We start from the raw sequence: 17,739 nt of genomic DNA on the forward strand, positions 1-17,739 counted from the left end.
AGAGCGTCTCAGCAGGTCACAGCTCGGCAGATGTTGAGACTCCTGGGTCATATGGCCTCCACGGTTCATGTGACTCCCATGGCTCGCCTTCACATGAGACCTGCTCAATGGACCCTAGCTTCCCAGTGGTGTCAAGCTACTGGGAATCTAGAAGATGTCATCCGTCTGTCCATTAGTTGCCGCAATTCGCTACACTGGTGGACCATTCGGACCAATTTGACCCTGGGACGTCCATTCCAAATTCCGCAGCCCACGAAAGTGCTGACGACGGATGCATCTTGCCTGGGGTGGGGAGCTCATGTCGATGGACTCCACACCCAGGGACAAGATCTTCAGATCAACCTCCTGGAGCTCCGAGCGGTCTGGAACGCGCTGAAGGCCAATCATCCAAATTCGGACAGACAATCAGGTTGCAATGTATTACATCAACAAGCAGGGGGGCACCGGATCTCGCCCCCTGTGTCAGGAAGCCATCGGGATGTGGCGTTGGGCTTGCCAGTTCGGCATGCTTCTCCAAGCCACATACCTGGCAGGCGTAAACAACAGTCTGGCGACAGACTGAGCAGAGTCATGCAACCGCACGAGTAGTCGCTCCATTCCAGAGTGGTACGCAAGATCTTCCGAGAGTGGGCACTCCCTCGGTGGACCTTTTCACCTCTCAGACCAACCACAAGCTGCCTCTGTTCTGTTCCAGACTACAGGCACATGGCAGACTAGCGTCGGATGCCTTTCTCCTCCATTGGGAGACCGGCCTCCTGTATGCTTATCCTCCCATACCTTTGGTGGGGAAGACCTTACTGAAGCTCAAGCAAGACTCGGCACCATGATTCTGATAGCGCCTTTTTGGCCCCGTCAGATCTGGTTCCCTCTACTTCTAGAGTTGTCCTCCGAAGAACCGTGGAGATTGGAGTGTTTTCCGACTCTCATTTCGCAGAACGACAGAGCGCTTCTGCACCCCAACCTTCAGTCTCTGGCTCTCACAGCCTGGATGTTGAGGGCGTAGACTTTGCTTCGTTGGGTCTGTCTGAGGGTGTCTCCCACATCTTGCTTGCCTCTAGAAAGGATTCCACTAAAAAAAGTTACTTTTTCAAGTGGAGGAGGTTTGTCGTTTGGTGTGAGAGCAAGGCCCTAGAACCTCGTTCTTGTCCTGCACAGAACCTGCTTGAATACCTTCTGCACTTATCAGAGTCTGGTCTCAAGACCAACTCAGTAAGGAATCACCTCAATGCGATTAGTGCTTACCATCATCGTGTAGAAGGAAAAGCCATCTCTGGAGAGCCTTTAGTCGTTCAATTTATGAGAGGCTTGCTTTTGTCAAGGCCCCCTGTCAAGCCTCCTGCAGTGTCATGGGATCTCAACGTCGTCCTCACCCAGCTGATGAAATCTCCTTTTGAGCCACTGAATTCTTGCCATCTGAAGTACTTGACCTGGAAGGTCATTTTCCTGGTGGCAGTTACTTCAGCTCGTAGAGTCAATGAGCTTCAAGCCCTGGTAGCTCATGCTCCTTATACCAAATTTCATCATAACAGGGTAGTACTCCGCACTCACCCTAAGTTCCTGCCAAAGGTAGTGTCGGAGTTCCATCTTAACCAGTCAATTGTCTTGCCAACATTCTTTCCCAGACCACATACCCGCCCTGCTGAATGTCAGTTGCTCACTTTGGACTGCAAGCGAGCGTTGGCCTTCTATCTGGAGCGGACACAGCCCCACAGACAGTCTGCCCAATTGTTTGTTTCTTTTGACCCCAATAGGAAGGGGGTCGCTGTCGGGAAACGCACCATCTCCAATTGGCTAGCAGATTGCATTTCCTTCACTTACGCCCAGGCTGGGCTGGCTCTTGAGGGCCATGTCACGGCTCATAGTGTTAGAGCCATGGGAGCGTCAGTGGCCCACTTGAAGTCAGCCACTATTGAAGAGATTTGCAAGGCTGCGACGTGGTTATCTGTCCACACATTCACATCACATTACTGCCTCCAGCAGGATACCCGACGCGACGGTCGGTTCAGGCAGTCGGTGTTGCAGAATCTGTTTGGGGTTTGAATCCAACTCCACCCTCCAGGACCCCATTTTGTTCTGTTCAGGCTGCACTCTCAGTTAGTTGTTCTTCGTAGGTCAATTTCTGTTATACCCTCGCCGTTGCAAGGCTCAATTGACCTGGGTTCTTGTTTTGAGTGAGCCTGAGAGCTAGGGATACCCCAGTCGTGAGAACAAGCAGCCTGCTTGTCCTCGGAGAAAGCGAATGATACATACCTGTAGCAGGTGTTCTCCGAGGACAGCAGGCTGATTGTTATCACCTACCCTCCCTCCTCCCCTTTGGAGTTGCGTTTTTTTCCTCATTCCTTTGCTTGTCATTCAACTAAGCGGGAACGGTCGCGCATGGGTGGGAAGACGGCCGTGCATGCGCGGTGGGCGTGCCCTGCATGTGGGACCGCCCGTGAAGTTTTCTTCCGGTTGGTGGGGGCTGCCGTGGACGTCAACCCAGTCGTGAGAACAATCAGCCTGCTGTCCTCGGAGAACACCTGCTACAGGTATGTATCATTCGCTAATTTGGAAGCAGTGGCAAAAGAAGTTAGACACTAGAATGCGGGCACAAAAGTGTCAGATTTTGTTGCTTTGTGATAATTGTGCTGCACACAGTGATGATGTCAGGCTGTCTAACGTCAAGGTGGTCTTCTTGCCACCAAACACTACCGCTCTGATCCAACCTATGGGTCAGGGCATAATAGCCAATTTCAAACAACATTATCGGGCTCTTGTGCTACGTTGTCTGATGAGCGTTATGGATGACCAGACTGGGAAGGATAAACGTGCTGTTGAACTGGCTCATAATCTATCACTGTTGGATTCCCTACATATGCAGAAAGCTTTGTTAGGGATGTGGAGAGGGATGAAACAGATGCAACTGTTGCAAACGCGTCAGATGAACAGGCTATTGACAACCCAGCCAGTGTTACTGAAGAGGAGTTTCATCACTACGTATCTGTTGATTACGATCTACAAACAGCTGACGACAGCACTGATGTCCAGATATGCGCCTACACGCAGGCAACGGCTGATGATGAAACAGATGATGAAATGAGCAGCGAGGCACATGCTGACAAAATTCAACAACCTCCTGTCACTTTTGCAAGAGCGCTGGAGAGTGTCAACACCATGCGGGCCTATCTGGAGGCCGCTGTATGTCATTGCTATGACAGTTTTTACCGTCTGGCAGACATAGCCTATGGAACTCACAGACACAAGAGTGTACAGAGGACTATGACTGATTACTTCAAGTAAATGTAATGACAGTTAACGGAGACTGTATACAGTACGTATAATAAACAGTACTGTACATATGTTTATCAGATGTCAAGCTTCTTTTTTGGGTCACAATGGTTAAGTACACGCTCTGGTTAACTGCATGTATTTCTTTGGTCCCAGACCCTTGCACTTAAGCGGATTGCACTGTATTTATATACTAGTAAAAAAAAGGCCCGTTTCTTAACGCAATGAAAGGGCACTAGCAATGTAATGAGTTCCTGCCATTAATGTTTCCACGGTTGTATTCTGAATATAATTGTTATTTACATGTGTAAGATTTCTTTATATACAATATTTTTTGTGTAAACTGTGTTACAATGTGGTAAAAGTTTTCCTTGTTCAGGCCCTTCAATCAGGTTAACAATCACATCAGAAGAGCTCCTTACTCCTGCGAATGCAACATACAGTTGCCCATGTGAGAGACTGAGAGTGACAGTGTGTTTTACAGACAGTGTAAGAGAGATACTCAGTGATTGAGTGTGTGTGTGACAAAGTGATTAAATGTTTGTCTTCCCTTCCGTTCTGTGCACTTGCCTCCACTGATGTTCGTACCTCCCCTGTATATGATTGTTTGTTAGAGATTCAATCCACTCCACTTCTCTCCTCCAAGTTCCGTTCTGTCTGATTGGGTCTTCGTTCCTGTGACATCAAGTTTATTTGCTTGACAACTATGCAGTGTTCCGTTTCCTTGACGTGAGGGCGGGGACAGTGAGAGCCAATGAAACGCTGAACTACAGACTTACAAATCCTACACTGCCACAGTGTCACGAAGTCAGCTTGAGAAATTTTACGTACGTACTTATTTAGTCATCAAACTTACTTATTACTATTAAACAACATTTAATTATCTTAAACCATGTTGATGTAACTGACATTTTAGAGTTACTACCTAGCGATTTTTTCATATTAAAAATGTTTGAGCTGAAACACAGTAAAATAGCATCATTCAAACGATATAATTAACAATGTCAGAATTTAGCAGTCACTGTGAATGCTCAAAATGTCGTCTCCCCTCCTCCTCCCCTCCCCCCCCCCCCCCCCCCCCCCCCCCAGCTATAACCCAGGCCTTCAGTTGCTTTGGGAAGTTCTTATCAGCCTTGTTGGTCGGTCCATACAGCAGGTTGTCCCAGATCATCTCCTTGAGTTTGGTGATTGTTTGTGGCTTTGGGTGGAGCTTGTGATAGGCCTCCAACATTGCTTCCCAGACAAAAGTCTACGTCACTGTGACATCATTAACAGTAAACTGGTACCCTGTTTTTTCCCCAAAATAATGGTAGTTTTACAGTGCAATTGAATGTGCAAAAATCACTGGGTGGTCATTCTAAAAAGTCTGTAACTTCATCATGTTCAAAGATAATTTTATTCCACTCAGCACGTAAACATAGATAGCAACAACAACACATAAAGCTGTGAAATTTCACATTGAAATTCCAAGCAGTTGCTGAGAAAATAGGAAACAACTCTAGGGGGTTACTTTTTATGCCTCACCCTGTCTCTATATTTATATTTACATTTATTTTTGTTCTGGATCTAAAGTACTGGTTATGTTATATGTACCAGTATCCTTTACTAAAGCTTAGTGAGTACACTCTAAGTGATGCGCAGGGTTGCCAGATTAACCAGTTCCAAACCCGCCCAAAATCACACACCCCCGCCCCCACCGTCATCAGCTCCACCCCCGCCGTCATCAACCCCGCCCCCTGCCGTCATCAGCTCCACCCCTGCTGTCATCAACCCCGCCTCCGCCGTCATCAACCCTGCCCCCGACATCATTAACCACGCCCCCGCGGGGCGAAAAACCGCAGCCAGCCACGAAAAAAACCGCCCGGCCAAAATAAAAGCCACCCAAAAAAACCACAACCCGCAGCGGTCAAAAATTTCCCGCAGCGGGTTGCAGAAAGCCGCCCAATTGGGTGGGAAAACCGTCCATCTGGCAACCTTGGTGATGTGTGTCCTATTTTATACTTATGGGTCACGTGGCACTTAGTGAATGCTAATGTCCATTAGCTACGCTACACTTTATAGGAGTCAGAGTAGTATTTGAAATGGGCTGGGGGAGTGGCCAAGATGGCACCTACATGCTGGGACTGAGTAGCTGGCCCGGTTAGAACTGCTGGAATTTTTGCTACTTACCGTGATGCCACATAGCAAAGAAAGGGGACTGTCAAGGCGATACCGCTGCCGGCCAGGACATCCCTCACCGGTTCAGCAGACTCTGGAACGCTTCTCGACCCGTCGTCCCCTGGAGAATGCTGGTGTGGGCTCGGTTGGAGTGCGGGAGGATGGAACTCCTGCTCTCTTGGAGCATGACATTACGTTACCTCCCCTGGCAACTGACATCCCATCATGCCCCGCTGCAATTCGGGAGGGGAAACCAAACTCCGCTCTGGCGAAGATTGCCGAGATTGGATCTGGTGGTGGCAGAGCTTCTCTTGATAAGATAGCAGCAGGAGTAAATTCAACTTTGGAGCAGATTTCTTCATCTCTCGTGGTGGTGACACTAGATACACTTTGGAAGGCAGTGGAGCAGCTAAATTCTTCAGTGGAGCAGTCGACCCAGGAAACGCTGAATCTTGCTGCTAAGGTAGAACAACTTTCTCAAATGGTGGAAAACATGAAGCATGATTCTGCTGAACAGGTTCAAAGAATCCAAGTGGAGGTAAATGCTATTAAAGGTACTGTGTCTGCTTTGAATAAGGACAATATTGTTATACATCAAAAATTGGATCAAATTGAAAACTTTAATAGGCGACTACATTTGAGGATTTTGAATTTCCCTACACCTGTTGGGGTCTCCCCCATGGAATTGTCAAAAACGTTTCTTGTTGAAAATGTCAAGTTTGCCTCTGGACAGATTCTGCCTTTTAATAAGGTTTATTATTTGCCTATGAAAAAAAGCCTCAGGGGAGGCTCAGCTCCAGGGAAATCAAGAGCAGAACCAGAAGGATGATAATGACCTAAAAGACCTTTCAGCAATTTTGGAGGACTCGCTGTCTGATGTTAGTGATAGAGCCATGGTGCTGGCTTCATTTGTTTTTGAACAAGATCTGAATGCTGTAATGAGACTTTAGTTTTAAAATGCTCAGGAGTTATTTTGTGGTCAGAAATTATGGATCTATCCTGACATAACTATAACCACTCAAGATGGTCTTTTCCCAGCGTGGCAGTGCTTATGTACTTATAAGATACTTGGTACTGTGCTAGTTATGTGGCTGATTTTCCGGATACATCTACCAGTTTGAAGCTGATTTATCCAGTGAAAACTTGACTTCAACTAGCTAAGGGGTCCTTTTACTAAGCTGTGGGAAAAGGACTCTGCGGTAGTGGCGGTTGCCATTTTTCCCGTGCATCAGGGCCCATTTTTTACTACAGTGGGTAAAAAGCCCCTAAATTAATTACCATGTGGTAAGATAACTCTTCCATGCAGTGGGGAGCAGTTACCGCCACCCACTGAGGTGGCGATAAGCCCTGGTAACCCAGCAATAACCGGGAGGCACATGGCGATGCCTGATTACTGCCAGGTTAGTGCTGTGCTACAAAAAAGAAAAATTTCTGGCGTGCCGGAAATGGCACATGCTCGAGCTGGAACTACTGCTGGCGGCTGCGTTGGGCCAGTGGTAGTTCTGGGATAGCGCGCGGTAAGCTGCTGGCTGAATTAGTCTGATTATTCAGTGCCAGCAAATGTTCCCTCTAAGCTAAGCACGAATCCTCCACTTACCCTCCTGTCAGTAGGTGGTGCCATTTCAGTATTGCACGTTCAATAGCGAGGGGCAGTCAAGCTGTGAAGGACTCCGGGGAACCTGCCTGCCTCTAGGGATTGAGAATACAATATCGAAGCACCACACCCCACTGGCAGCAATGCGTTTACGTAGAAACATAGAAGAATGTAGGCAGATAAAGAACATATGGCCCATCCATGCCATCTACTCTCCCTATCACTTCCTTAGAGGACTCCTGCTCAGCTTAGAGAGAACATTGAGGTCAGCCCTTTTCCGGTGTCTGTACTGCACCCGGAAGTTACCTGGATATGGTCGATATTTAGTGCTATACCTGGAAAATCTCAGAATGTATTTATGTGGTCCCACCATGCTCAGCACAGAATATTGGTGGCGCCCAGATAATTTCAGGATCCATGCCAAGTCTACCCCCAGGATCCCTGGTACTACCCTGATAGTACTGTGACAGTCAACTGAAAATGTGGGGTAGGGCCTGGTCAGTGGGACTTATCCAGGTAGGACCCTCTCCTACCAATTAATTCCCACTGAATGTCAACCCCCTTGATTATTAATGCCTTAAGGTCCCTGGGGTGTTAAAAAAAAAAAAAAATGCATTTTCACTTCTAACCTGGAGTGAACATGAATCTGAAATTCAGAGGTAATATTCGGTGCTAGCTGGTTAAATTTATTGCAGCCAAAGATAGGACTGCTATTTCAGTGGCCCAATTTGGCCGCTTGGCTGAATATTTATTTTTGTAGCTGTGGTACATTTATTATTTAAATACGGTTAGTCCGACTGGCTTAAATGCCGAATTAGAATGGGCCTCCTTAATATAAAGGTTTTTCAGTCCTGCCCAATGGGAACCGAGGGTTTTGATACGTCATGTGAGGAATCATTTAAAGGGTTTAATTAGACGCCGTCGCCATCTTGACAGGGGTAATCCCCGAAAATAATCTAGTTGAGCTGGCGCTAGAACGGCATAAGGGTAATTATGAGCTAGGGATTATATGTGGAAAATTGTCATTTTGTGTGAGAAGTGAAAGCTCAACTCATACTTAATGTTTTGAGACGTTATTTATATATTTTTTCCAGGGGAAGCCCTTGACACAGCCTAGCAGGCGAAACATGCATGTTGGACAGCTTTGAGCCCCCAATCCGAATATATTTAAGATAAGTGCTTTAAATATATTAAAATGATTGTTTAGAAGCCGATGAGGAAGTTGGTGCCGTATGAATTGCCAAAAAAATAATTATTGGACAATGAAGCACCACTGAGGCAAAATCAGAAGAGTTGTGAAAACTGAATAAGGAAATAATTAGATTTTGACAACTTATATAAGTTATACAATGCGGTGGGAGAAAAGTATTGACAGATAGATCTGGGACTGAAAAATTTGAAGATAATCAAGGTCAGGTATACATATAAAGTAGCACATATGAGTTTATCTTGTTGGGCAGGCTGGATGGACCGTACAGGTCTTTATCTGCCGTCATCTACTATGTTACTATAAATAATAAATGCACATATCACCCGCAGTGTGATCAAAAGTCATTTGTCACTGAATGGACCTGTGTGGAAGAAGTTGCCCTGCTGCTGCTGCTGCTGCAGTACTATTTTTAACAACTCAAGTCTCCCAGATCTTCCAGAAAATTCCTGTTCTGTCAGTTCTAACTCCTGAGGCTTCTTGATGAAGAACTTTGCTCCTCTTCCTCATTTTGGGAGGTGTGGCCTGTTGCCATGGGAACAGGAAGGGGAGACTTTGCAGCATACCCTGGCCTGCTCTCTACCAGCAGAAAGGAGGAGAAGGAGGAAGAGGGGAGTGATGAGCAGAGGCAAAAGACGATTCATTTTTGGAAAATTTGGCCTTTTTTTCCAATTTTTCCTCGATTTTTTTTTTTTGTTTGTTTCACACACTCACAAAACATTTGAAGCATGCATTAGAAATGTTTTCTGTGCGCAAACTGGTTGCACACATTTTAGTTCATAGGTTACAAGGAACAAATCAGTTTTCTGTGCACACATTTTTAAAGCATGCTAATAAGTTTGCATTCCTAAAATGGAAGAAGCAGAGTGAGCCAGGCAGTCATTGGACAGCCAAGTGGAAAGGCTGCAAATACTTCAGATGGTAGAGGAGATTAGAAAGGAGAAATCAGCTAGTGAGTAGAAAGGTTAGGAATGCTTTTGTGAGTAGGGGACAGGCTTACATGGGGAAGAACCAAATGCTGAAGGAAATGGGGAAAATCTTCCTACATCTATCCTTATGACCCTATAATTGGTCTCATGTATTTTCTGTTTGCAATTTCAATTCAAATTCAAATCAATTCTTGAATATCGCTAATATCCCCTTTCCAGGGTTCAGTGTGGTTTACATTCTAGGTGAGACAAAAGCAGATAGTGTTAGTGTGAGGTTTGAGAAACATTAGAGACCATTGGAATAATGCATGAGACTAAAAACATTAAGGACATGATTTATGGACGACAAGAAATGTGTATGGAAACTATGCACCCAAGCAAAGAAGACAGCACAAGAAATGAATCAATACATTCATCCAGCATCTCACTAAATCAAAAACAAAAATCTGCATAACTTGAAACTTGTGGCTGACTATTGACCTCATCGTTCTTCTGCCTGAGGGTCACAGTTGCAGCATCCTCTTAGTTCAGACTGCATGGCTGACTGTAAGGAGGGTGATGTGGAGCAACAATCAACCCCTTCTCACTCCATTCACTCTTCCATCGTATTTATCCCCAAGCTTCCTAAACTTGCACGGAGGACAAGTTTAGGGTATGTTTTCAGCTACATTCACAATGAATATCCGTGAGAAACTGAGAAGTTTAGGGTATGTTTTCAGCTACATTCACAATGAATATCCGTGAGAAACTGAGGCCCCGATGCACAAAGGCAACCGTGAAATTTAGTGAATCGCTAACAGCCAGTGATGCACGAAAGGGATCGCATGCAAATGAACTGCACGGATCCCCCTTTGTGCATCCTCGCTATTTGTGAGTTCGAGCTGTCAGATGGATTTGATATTGCTGTCAAATCCATTTGATAGCTCTGATGCACTGGACCTGTTAACCCACACTGTTTTTTAAAATTTACCCTGGTGGTCCAGAGGACCACGACCCCCCCCCCCCCCCCCTCCCTCTGACCCTGCAACCTTTTAAAAAAATTTCCATGGTGGACCAAACCCCTTCCCCTGCGCAGGAACACACACACCCCTCCCTCCCGCACCCAACCCACACTCCCTCCCCTCCCTGTACCTTTAGAACAAGGAGGAGGGCAGGAGCAATTGCTCCTCCCTCCTGCCTCGGGCCCTCCTGGAACAAAATGGCAGCGCCCAGGCCCTGCCCAGTGCATTGTGGGATGCACTGAGCAGGGGTAAACACCATATAAGGAGCTCATTGTAATACATTTGCATGGGGTTCTCGGTGACTGCAAACAGCACACGTTAGAGCCGTGGAAAACCCCTTTGTGCTGTCTAAAGCAAACGTTAATAGCAAGGTAAGCTTTGTGCATCTGGCCTAGAGATGCCAACATATGCCAGGTCTGTATGCAAATATATCGCCTGCATATTCGTTGTGAATATTGTTTGTTCAGTCTTTGCTATATTGCCTTTTGTAACGAGTATGTTGAAAACGTGACTACCTTCTTCTTTCTTGGGTTTCTGGACCTGCTCCTCTTTGTGATGATGTATTTGACCACTTTCATTAGGTGCTTGATAGACTTACTGATCATTTATCTCACGCGTTCTTCTTATTTTGGGTACTTATGATCCTTTCCACATACAGGTTCTTGTGGTACTACTTATATGGTTTATCAAGAGGAGTGGCCTAGTGGTTAGGGTGATGGACTTTGGTCCTGAGGAACTGAGTTCGATTCCCGGCACAGGCCTAGTGGTTAGGGTGGTGGACTTTGGTCCTGGGGAACTGAGTTCGATTCCCACTTCAGGCACAGGCAGCTCCCTGTGACTCTGGGCAAGTCACTTAACCCTCCATTGCCCCATGTAAGCCACATTGAGCCTGCCATGAGTGGGAAAGCGCGGGTACAAATATAACAAAAATAAAATAGATACTATTGGAGATTCTACATGGAATGTTGCTATTCCACTAGCAACATTCCATGTAGTAGAAGCCTGCGCGGCCACATTGGTGATCCGCAAGGGCCGACTTCTACATGGAATGTTGCTAGTGGAATAGCAACATTCCATGTAGAATCTCAAATAGTAGCAACAGTGGAGGAGTGGCCTAGTGGTTAGGGTGGTGGACTTTGCTCCTGGGGAACTGGGTTCGATTCCCACTGCAGGCACAGGCAGCTCCTTGTGACTCTGGGCAAGTCACTTAACCCTCCATGCCCCATGTAAGCCGCATTGAGCCTGCCATGAGTGGGATAGTGCGGGGTACAAATGTAACAAAAAAAGAAAAAGACAAAACGCCGTTACTGGGTTTAGATAAAACACACAAGCCTCTTACCTTTATTTGAAACTGCTGGAGGTGAATCTTTTTGTACGGGCACCTCAGAACACATTTGCTTCATAACAGTATTTTCTATATCTTTCAGGCCATCAAAGCTGCCTATGGTAAAGACCCGCGACTTATTCCCAGCAATCTGATGCAGCTCTGTTTGGTTAGCCTCAGTGCCCACTCCAATGCAGTAAACCATGGCATTCGTCGTATTCCTCAAATTCTCAGCAGGTTGCAACACACTGTCTTGGGATTCTCCATCTGTTACCACAATAAGGTAGATGGGGACGCCTGGCCGGAGAGCAGCTGCCTTCCTCAATTCCCTAATCACGGTATCTAGTGCTTTACCTGTCTTGGTTCCTTGTTTCAGCTGAACCATATTCATAATGGCAGAGGTGATGGAATTAGCATCATCATATGTGTCAGGGGTAAATACAATTTGTACATTATCTGAGACTGTACATATCCAACTTGCACGTTATTTCGTCCGATCTGAAAATGTTGTGTTATATTGACAGCGAAGGCTTTCGATTTATTGAAATCTTGCGGCCAGATGCTTCCAGAGCCATCCTGCAAGTATACGAGAATAGCTTCTTGCTTTGTTGTACATTCTATATGTAAACAGAAGATGAATATTATAATTAGCATTTCTGAATCTAGGGATTGTCATTTGCATTTATTAGAGGTTTACCTTTCAAGTAATTAGGTGCTGTCCCAGGGTCAGAAGCATATGGCTTTATTGGTGTATATGTGACATGCACACACAAACATTTGTGGCATTTTATGTGGGTTCCATTTAGTGACCAAAAACCGTGTATCAGAATCAGCCATTTGCCCCTTCCCCAGCTCCTCTTTCTGCCAGCCCTAGCATCAGCCTGAGGGCATAGAATTTTTTTTTTTGTGGGGGGGGGGGGGGGGCAGAAAGAAGAGCAGAGATGAAATTTTGATGGCAGTTCCTTTTGTTGTAATATTATAATTACTGTGGGGCCCTTTTACTAAGCTTCGTAAGGCTCTACGTGCACCCAACGCTGGCCAAAATGGAGTTGGCGCCTGGCTACCACGTGGCTCTTATGGTAATTTCATTTTTGGCATGTGTTCGATACACGCGGCCGAAAAATTTCAGCCGCGCGCCATGTGGCATTTGGCATGTGTAGGTCATTACCACCCGGTTACCATGCGAGACTTTACCGCTAGGTCAATAGCTGTTGGTAAGGTCGCAGATCCAAAATGGATGCGCGGCAATTTTAATTTTGCCGTACATCCATTTTCGGCAAAAATACTACAAAGGGCTTTTTTTACAGGCAGGCTGAAAAATGGATCTGCATGCGCCCCAAATCCCACCTACACTACAGTAAGCATTTTTCAGCATACCTTAGTAAAGGACCCCCAAATTTGTGTATCAGAAGTCAAACGTGCAAAGTAGACCATCTATTTTGTAATGAGCAACGCTTGTAAAATGTGTCCAATACAGTAATAATACAAAAATATAGTGGCTTGCGGTAGCGTAGGCGCGGGTTTTGGCTGTGCGCAGAAATATTTTTCAGCGCACGTACCAAAAATGCCTTTTTAAAAATTTTTTGCCGAAATGGATGTGCGGCAAAATCAAAATTGCTGCGCGCCCATTTTGGGAGTCTTACCTTACTGCCAGCCCTAGACCTAGCGGTAAAGAATCTGCATGGCAACGACCTATGCACGTCAGATGCCACTTGGCGCGCGTCCATTGCACTCATCCGAAAATATTTGCCAGACGTGCGTAGTGGACGCCCGCCAAAAATTAAATTACCGCAAGAGGCATGCGGTAGTCAGGCAGGGTAAGTTCATTTTGGCGTGCGTTGGGCGCGCATAGATGCTTACACAGCTTAGTAAAAGGGGCCCATAATGAGTGGCTTAAGTCTGTTGTACTTTGACCGCAGATGTATTGAGCTTTCCAGGTTCCATAAACACTGGAAAGATTTTCAAAAAGTCTAGTTGTTTCAATGTGTTTTGATTTGTTAATCTGCTGTTAGAATCTGCCCTGCTTTAGCTTTTTGATTTTATGCTGCTTTCAGTTTAAATTAGTTTATATTTCCACCCCTTCTAGTTCACTCCCTCCCATCAGGCTTCTGTTCCTTATTTTCACTTAGGGATGAACATTTTCATTTTTTTATTTATTTATTTATTTATTAGATTTAAAAAAATTTTTACACGAAAACATGTAAATAGTAATACATTGTATACCTTGATCAATAATCTAAACAATTATATTATTAATAATATTGCAAATACACAAATTCACCAAGTAAGAATAGGTTATACAATTAATTAGACCACAACTATAACTTCCAAGGGAAACGTGAATTAGATTATAGGAGATCTCAAAGAAGAAAAAGAAAATAATCGTTTATGGCCTGGCCTACCTTACCCTTACTACTATTGATAATCTGATAACATCAATTATTCTGCAGGTGTAATGGCTAATTTTTTTCATCGCTAAGAACGCTTTAAGATGTTCTGGTTCAAAAAATATATATTTTACTCCCATATATTTAACCAGACATTTACATGGGTAAGCAAGTAAATATGTTGCCCCCAAAGCTCGGGTCTCTTCTCTATATGAAAGAAATATCTTTCTCCTATCCTGAGTTGTCTTACAAACATCCGGGTATATCCACAATCTTTGACCACCAAAAGTTTTTAAAGCATTTTTAAAATATAACTTCAGTACAGCATTCAAATCCTGTTCAAAAACGAATGATATCAAAAGAGTTCTGCGCTGTTCAATTTCAGATAGAGATGAGTCTAATATTACTGAAATGTCCAGTTGTGCTTGAGGATCCAAAGATATGTTCCCATGTTCATTTGTCTTGCCCTTATCTCCCGATTCAGCTTGCAGAGGAATTGGAAGGTAATATATTCTATTTAAAGGAGGAATAGCTGAATCTGGATATAACAAGATTTCTTTTAAATATTTCTTGAACATTTCAATAGGACTCAGTTCTTTAATCCAGGGGAAATTCAATATTCTAAGATTCAATCTTCTATTAAAGTTCTCAAACTGTTCAATTTTCTTGTGGATTACTATTTTATCTGTTACTAAAGATTCAGTCACAGATTATAAAGATTTAACTTCCTGCTGAAGTGCTTCAGTTTGTAAGACCGATTCCTGCTTAGTTTTTTCAAGGGAATTAGTCAAAGAGTCGATTTTACTTACTAACAGAGAAGTCTCTCGAGCAGATTTTATTACCGTCTGGCTCAAGCCCTGTAGTGTCTTCCATATCATCTGCAGATTTATCTCCGCCGGAGGGTTCCCCTCCAAAGAAATATCCTCAGCGTTCGGGGGGGAGTTAGCGCCATCTGAGGTTTGGTCCAACACGCCTTCCGTAGTGGCTTCATCCTCCTCCCTCCGCCCCGAAATCGCTGGCGGCGGAGGTCGATTATCTGGTGGCGAAAGAGATATTTCCAGTGCTGAGGGAGATATGGCTCCTCCAATAGCTCCCAATTCAGCTTCGCTCGCCCTATTTCCTTGGATACGCGTCGCAAATCGGTCCAGTGTTTGTTGGGACGGGGAGGAAGTTCGGGCCGCTGGCGTCAGGCCCTTAACTGCCTTAACTAGCCCCTTCCTTTTGGTGTGAGGCATTTCAGTTGAGAGGAAAAACACAAAGATTAGGCTCCCAGCAAAACTACCGTGAGCGATCCACGAACGCTCCGGCCGCCATCTTGACACGCCCCCGAACATTTTCATTTTCTGCAGTTTCACTCCATTTTAGCTTAAGCTATTTCATTGAAAATATGCTGATTAAGCCTGCAGTGACATCAAATATCACATGTCCAAGACAAACTGTGGCACACTATTTTGTGTTAGCATGTGCTAAATTGAAATAGTGGCCACTAAAATAGAAAAAACAAAACAAAACTGAACGAAGCAATGAAAGGTTTAACCAAAATCAAACAAAAATACTTCCCCTGCACAATTCTATTCTTAGGTGCTTCCCTACCTCAGGAGGCAGGCTTTCCCTTCCTTGGAAACTTTCTTGTATGCCTAGAAGGCTGGATTCAGTAAATGGTGCTCAAAAATCAGCGCTGGAAAAAAAATCGGCACTCGGTGCTATTCGATACCAGGGGCGTAGCCAGACTTCGGCGGGAGGGGGGGTCCAGAGCCTGAGGTGAGGGGGCACATTTTAGCCCCCCCCTGGCGCCGCTGCCCCCCCCCCACTATTGCCGATCCCCACCGCCACCACCACCACCAACAACAACAACTTTGACCCCCCTGCCGATGACCCTCTCAATCCCCCCCTCCCGCCTCCAACCCTCCCCTGCCACCACTGTCGCCTACCTTTGCTGGCGGGGGACCCCAACACCCACCAGCCGAAGTCCTCTTCTTCCGGCACAAGGCTTCGTTCTGTTTCTGTGAGTCTGACGTCCTGCACGTTGGGGTCCCCCGCCAGCAAAGGTAAGCGACGGCGGGGGAGGGTTGGCGGCAGGAAGGGGGGGGTCAAGAGGGTCATCGGCAGGAGGTTCCAGGGCCAAATCTACGGGGGCCCAGGCCCCCATGGTCTCACGTAGCTACGCCACTGTTCGATACAGAATGCTCTGAGCTGAGAACCCTTTATGAAATAGCACGCATCTTGGATTCTCATGCCTGAGTTTGAATACTAGGACATACGCCAACTGAAACCAGGTGTAAATCCCGGTGCACCAGTTGGGCACATCTACCCCGTGACCTACTCATGCCTGTCCTGTGGCCATGCCCCCTTTTGGGTTGGGTGCCCAGCGATATAACATAGCGCACAGCAAAATGCAAGCACAAACCCAAACTGTATTTATGTTTATTTAGTTCTTGATATCCCACCAAATTCAAAGACTGGGTCAAGGCGGTTTACAATTGGTAAAAACAGGATTAGAAAAGAACACCATTTGGAGATAGGACAGCACACACTCACAAGATGTACATACCAAAATTTACATAGGGCTCCTTTTACCAAGCGGCGATAAGCACAACGCGTGCTTACCACTCGCTATACGGGAGGTACCGTCAGGCTACCGCAGCAGCCCTGTGGTACTTCCCACCCCTAGCATGTCATTTCCTGCGCTACAAAAATGTATTCATTTTTGTAGCTCTAGAGTATACCCGGTGGTAATTGGGCAGTGCCACGCACCTCCATCTGCCACGTTCTGCCACACAGGAAACAGGAAATGATGTCAGCGAGGGCGGGACACTGACAGATGGAAGCCTGAGAATGAATAGCTGCATGCGCCGAGGGACGCTTGTTCCGATACTGGGGAGGGACAGGGTTCAGAGAAAGGAGTGCAGATGCATGGACGCCACGAAGGAGCGGGAGAAGATGTGGGTAGGTGAAAAAATCTGTGATATTAAAAAATACCTCTGGGAAGATGGGTGTGGTGTGGTGTGGAGGGGACGTCAGCACGTGCATAGAAGGGCCCATCCAAAATACTGAGCCTGGCTCCCTCTCTGGTGTATATATGGTACTGGCGGTGGTGGTGTGCCAACCTCTTCTGTTCTGAATTTGTGATGCTGGGAATGGGCTAGTGCTCTGAAAGGTAGATGAAGGGAGGATAACCAATATCTTGCAGGAGAAACAGTTGGAGCAGCGCGGGAAACGCATATAACACCCCCACCCATTAACTACTACTACTACTTATCATTTCTATAGCGCTACTAGACGTACGCAGCGCTATACAGTTGAACATGAAGAGACAGTCCCTGCTCGACAGAGCTTACAATCTAATTAGGACAAACAAGAGATAAGGGAATATTAAGGTGAGGATGATAAAATAAGGGTTCTGTGACATCATTAACAGTAAACTGGTACCCTGTTTTTTTCCCAAAATAATGGTAGTTTTACAGTGCAATTGAATGTGCAAAAATCACTGGGTGGTCATTCTAAAAAGTCTGTAACTTCATCATGTTCAAAGATAATTTTATTCCACTCAGCACGTAAACATAGATAGCAACAACACATAAAGCTGTGAAATTTCACATTGAAATTCCAAGCAGTTGCTGAGAAAATAGGAAACAACTCTAGGGGGTTACTTTTTATGCCTCACCCTGTCTCTATATTTATATTTACATTTATTTTTGTTCTGGATCTAAAGTACTGGTTATGTTATATGTACCAGTATCCTTTACTAAAGCTTAGTGAGTACACTCTAAGTGATGCGCAGGGTTGCCAGATTAACCAGTTCCAAACCCGCCCAAAATCACACACCCCCGCCCCCACCGTCATCAGCTCCACCCCCGCCGTCATCAACCCCGC

At 45.5% G+C, this 17,739-nt stretch overlaps 1 protein-coding gene across 1 annotated transcript in view; it reads right to left on the reverse strand.

Moving 5' to 3' along the window:
- Window positions 1–17,739, reverse strand: part of LOC115482439 (collagen alpha-6(VI) chain-like) — a 76,366-nt gene that overhangs the window by 13,462 nt on the left and 45,165 nt on the right. Inside the window, exon 4 of the mRNA XM_030222186.1 lies at window positions 11,495–12,096. Within this exon, the coding sequence (XP_030078046.1) occupies window positions 11,867–12,096 (230 nt within the window). The 3' untranslated portion in view covers window positions 11,495–11,866. The remainder of the gene's footprint in view (window positions 1–11,494; window positions 12,097–17,739) is intronic.

Source organism: Microcaecilia unicolor, chromosome 13 (genome assembly GCF_901765095.1).
Source record: "Microcaecilia unicolor chromosome 13, aMicUni1.1, whole genome shotgun sequence".
NCBI lineage: Eukaryota > Metazoa > Chordata > Amphibia > Gymnophiona > Siphonopidae > Microcaecilia > Microcaecilia unicolor.